The 5,317-nt window shown below is 38.9% G+C and overlaps 1 protein-coding gene across 1 annotated transcript in view; it reads left to right on the forward strand.

The window, feature by feature from the left end:
* The first annotated feature begins 1,136 nt into the window (after positions 1–1,136).
* The window catches only part of LOC101852475 (organic cation transporter-like protein), a 20,219-nt gene continuing 16,038 nt past the window's right edge, over positions 1,137–5,317 (forward strand). Inside the window, exon 1 of the mRNA XM_013082700.2 lies at positions 1,137–1,334. Coding sequence (XP_012938154.1) covers positions 1,189–1,334 — 146 coding nt within the window. The 5' untranslated portion in view covers positions 1,137–1,188. The remainder of the gene's footprint in view (positions 1,335–5,317) is intronic.

A 5,317-nucleotide genomic window follows, 5' to 3' on the forward strand; every position in this document is an offset into this window, starting at 1 on the left:
TAACTTAAAACGGCCAAAATTGCCAAATAGAACTGGGCAATTTTAGGTATCGACTGGTCAAATACCATTGCCTAGGTCATCAACACACCCTCATTCGCTGAGAAAGGTCCCCCCAGTTTGAGTATTCTGTGTGTAAGGTTCGATAGAGGAGACTAATTCCATGACTCTAGCTCTGAACGCGGCTCTTGCTCTCTCGGTAAAGGCAGAACGAGCCAAGAGGTTACGGACAGTGACTTTCCCACTCGCCCAGAACCACATGTCATTTATTTACGTCACTGAGGACGCGGTCTTTGACACTGCCTGTCTAGGCCAACTCAGGCTGAGAGGGATACGATGTCTCACTAGAAAACCCCCCAATATTATTGGATAAAATATGAACCTGTTGTATTTCTGACAGAAGGCAATGTAGGCTACCATCTATATGTGACATCGGGGTGAAATCAAGCGCTCTTCAAAACAGTAAAATCGAAGAAACATAATGATTTCCGTCCGTTGGGTAATGTTTTATGACTTTTTTTCTTTTTTTTTTTTTTGGGGGGGGGGGTTAGAATATGTCTATGTAACAATACATTCTGATTGGATTTTACAGAAAAACTGATCAAAGGCACAACAAATACATATTTGCAGTTTTTATGAGGCCAAAGCGTTTGAAGTTACCAAACTTTGGCGGACATTGACATTTTGTCCCAAATTTTACCTTTAAATCTGGCGATTCTCACCTCATTCAGTAGCAAATATCTCAAATTTGAGTCAAGATAGGTAGGTTGCGAATTTATTTCCACCGAAAACTAAGCAAACAAGTAGTTTTTAAGATTATACCAATAACTCTGCACATACAAAATTGACAAGCGCCTGATTCCACCATGACGCAAAAATCTTATATCCATAAAACAGTGTAGGCCTATATTTTTCTGAAATTGATAATCAAATAAGCTTTTTCTTACGTTTCTTCTCTTTCTCTTCCTTTCTTCCTTAGTGTAAGAACAACTGTGATCCTCGTTTGAAAGGTGGGGGGAAACTTTTATTGTTTTCTTTTCAGACCTTCTCGACCCAGACAACGTGCTAACCTAACACACAGATCCTCACACATACACCCACCCTCACACCCGCACACACACACCCAAACACACACACACACACATACACACACACGCACACACACGCACACACCCGCACCCTGACGTCACCATGACGGCCTACGAAGACATGCTGAAAAGTGTGGGTGAGTTCGGGCTCTACCAGAAAGTGAGGATTTTCCTCTTCTGTCTGCCTGCCATCTCCGCAGCTCTACACAACATGTCCATGGTCTTCAACATGGAGACGCCAGAGTTCCGGTGAGTGGTTAGTTGTTTTTTCCGTTTTTGTATCAGTTCATCACCTGTCTTGACACATACAATAATGCATGTGTAGGGAGAATAATTAAAACGATACCTACTTACATTCTCCCTCTACCGCCAGGTACATAAGGCGGAGAGCATTCGACGCTACGCCTGCCTGTCCATGGCCACGTCCTCTAAATCCAGACCCTGGGTGATTGCCTCATCCCTTATCGGGCCTTTATATATTCCAGTTGGTTTTTCTCGTTTTCTTTTTCCGGTTATTTTCCAATACCATGTCTGATTGCTCAATCTTATCTTTGACATTCTTAGAACATGTACTGGATATCGTTATCTTCTCCTTTTTATGGTTGTATTGATACCTTCAATTCCAGCTCTTTCAATAAATGCTCTATTATTTGTAGTAAATTCATTCAATTTTATTAGTAAAATTTTTGATAATATGCAGCATTGTCTAACACTACTATTTTCTTCAAAAGGTGTAGATAATTCTCCTTCAACTAGGATTCAGCAGCTTTTTTTGGTATGAATGATCTTATACAGTTTATTATTTTTGTTGGGATGCCATAAATTGCAAGAATTTTCATCAGGACTTCTCGGTCTATGCCACCAGAAGCATTTTTTTAAAGTCCTCAAAGTTAAAAATAATTGAGACACTCCATTCTTTGTTTTGTTCTACGATATTTCTCAGAACAAAGTGTTGATCTGTACATCATTTCTCCTGTCGATAACCCGCCTGTTTCTCTCTTCATGTCTCATCTATTGCTGTTCTGATGGGAGACAATATAACGCGCAAAATATTTTTCCCGGCGCTAATAAAAGCGTTATTCCTCTCCAATAGCTACAGTCTTTTAAATCCCCTTTTTATACATATAGTTTTATTATATTTCCCTTTCACCATTCCATGGGCGTGTGGAAATAGTGTTTTCCGCATATAGCAAGACTGTTTAGTTGGCATATTTCTATGAACGTTTGCCTAACTACAAGGCCACCGACGCCATTTGTTCAGGACCAATCGATAGTATTTTCTATGGTCACGTCTGGCTGAAGTTAAAGATGTCACGTTTTTTGTAAGTTTTACGGTATTTGCGACACAAACTAATTCGTTAGGTCATATTATAAGTGACGAAAATTAGAGGTGCTACAAGACAGAAAGAAAGACGAAAAAGATGGAGGAGAGATAAAAACGGTAAGTTTTTTTTATAAGAAAGAAGGAGCAAACCACACCAGAGTACCTGCCAGCCACCCGCAAAGATTTAAAAAAGATGCCTCTGGTGAATGTTCATTGAAACGAAACACTTCCCCATCGCACACAGAAGACCTGAACTCGACTTTTCGATTCCCGGGTGGAGAAATTTTGCATCGAGTCTTATTGCTGAGTATCCGACAGGATGTTAAAACACCAACATTTTAACAAGGTAAAATTGAAACCTTTTGATGCAAATAGAGCTAAAAGCCAGGACGTGTATCTCTGTATATGTGTTGCATTGTTTTGAAACCAGGCACTTGACAAAATAATGAAGTCAAGAAAAAACGACATTGTCTTTTGATTGGGCAATTTTTCGAATTTCCTTTTTTTTAGACTCAGTACCTTTTAATTTAATCTAAATACACATTTTTGTATTAGTTTTACTGACAACCTTTGATCAAAGCAACACAAATAGTAAATTTGCATTTACATGAAATTTCAGGCTCTGAAAGTCATCAAGTTTTTGCGGCCATTTTCAAGATTATTTTACCTTTGTTACCAGGCGACCCTACCTCCTTCAACAGCAAATATCTCGACTTCAGTTCAAGATGGATGGACATTTTTTTAATCCAAAGCAAGAGAAATAAACAAGCTTTGAGATTATACCCATAACTCTATTTGCCAAACAATTGACGAGCGCCTGATTCCATCACAATGCCTCTCATAAAATTATATTGGTGCTGCTTTTACGGTTGTGCTGATTAGCAACAGAACAAAATAGAAGAATGATTCTGAACCGCAAGTTGAGTACGCCTGGGATGTCTGCTCTCCCTCCCGTTCTTCAACACCGTATTAGAAAGAATAATTGCTTACTCACTTGCAGACTGTAAAGAAATAGTCAACACCGGAGGCAGGACAATAGCAAACTTACTTTTTACCGATAACATCAATGACCTAGCTGGACAAGAATATGAAGTGTAAAACATTTAAACCGTCTTGAGATGTAGATCCGGGCAGAGAACACCCAGTTAATGACAAACAACATCAGCTGCACCGGAACTGACGATACCATAAAAACAACAACTACAAAAAAAAAGAGTGGAGATCGTCTATGGCTTTACATAATATCTGTGATCTATAACTTTAGACGGAGCACCCAAGCCAGAAGTACTCTTCCCGATAGCCAAGAATACATCTGCGGTCGCCAAACTAAAACTATTTTGAATATCGCCATTAGTTCCAAGCTGAGACTGATACCTTCCCTAGTCTTGTCCGTGTTTTTGTAATATGCATGTGAAACCTGGACCATAACAGCTGACATCGAAAGAAGAAGGATACAAGTACTAGAAATGACATATTTATTTATTTCTTTTAACTCCTTGGTATCTCGTATAGAAATCACACAACCAAAAAGGTCGATTAAACCAGAAAAAAACTCTCTCAGTTCACAATCATTATTTGCATAAACACCAGGCGCGGTTCGTCCATAGAGCACGGCCGTGCAGTGCCGCCCAAATATGTTTAATGTTCTATTACGTAAAACACCCACAATAATAAAATAAAAGAAGCCAGAAACAAATAAAAGCCAAATATTATTATATCAAAACAAGGTCCTCACTGGCGCCATAACTGTCATTTCTGTGTCTATAGCGCCGTAAACATATTACTATGCCATGCCAAAGTCCACGTGCTTTAGCTAAACATAATAGTTTTTTAATAGGATATTCAAAAGTTTAACCTGACCTATAAATCGCTCTTGGGGATAACCCAAGCGATGACGACACTCGTAGCGAGTTTGGTTGTACATTAATATAATAAAACGGCACATCTCAAATGTGCTCCAGCCGAAGAGTGCCGAAACATAGCCCACAGTAGGCACTCTAAAAATAAACGCGAAAGACCGTACACTATTCTTTGCCAATATTATGTGAGCCCCGGAGCAATCCAGCGGAGTGCTCAAGTGAATTGTGATTGGTTCATTGTCTGTCTCGCCACTATTTTAAGTGACTCTGTGACCGTGAACCAGAGGGAGGTGAACGTGACCGTCCTATGAATTGTGCCTTTCAAATGTTTTGCAGTAGAACAGTGAAAGTTATTACATGAGTGTTCAGTTCCAATGAACGAAATCGATGTTTAGCTGACAAACAAATTAAGTACTAGAAATCAAAAGCGGCAAGTAAAAAGAATGAAAGTAAAAACATGAGGACCTCCCTCACCAACCCAAAGACCCTAAAATTATACACCGTCTCATTTGTTAGGCCTATATCCTTGACAATCATCAACATGCGATAGCTTAATTGTGCACGTCCACTTTTTAGCCCCACGAGCCGCCCCTGATAAACACCATATCACACCACCACTCACTACCACCATCATAATATCTGAAATCATAATTGCTTTGGGATCCTTGACATACTTCTATATTCCTTAAATCTGTATATGTAACAGTTACATGTTATAATACGTATGTACGTAATACTCTATTGAACACTATCATACGCTCCTTTTTCTATTAATCAGATATGGCTTCAATCTTATAGAAATGGGCAAGGAACAAAAAATAAAACCACTATAGAAACAGATGTAAATCAATACATATATATCCACATTAATACCCATCTACAATTGTCCCTTTCTATTTATCATTTATTTTAAATTCCAAGTTTACGAACAGTACCAGAAAGCTACACATTCTGAGACACTTAAATCGACGTTAGGGATTTGGACATCATTTTTTTCACTTGGGAAATAGAAAGCAAAAGGAGGCACAGGTAGACCCATAGCAGCCCTG

The sequence above is a fragment of the Aplysia californica genome, unplaced genomic scaffold (genome assembly GCF_000002075.1).
Source record: "Aplysia californica isolate F4 #8 unplaced genomic scaffold, AplCal3.0 scaffold00189, whole genome shotgun sequence".
Lineage (NCBI taxonomy): Eukaryota > Metazoa > Mollusca > Gastropoda > Aplysiida > Aplysiidae > Aplysia > Aplysia californica.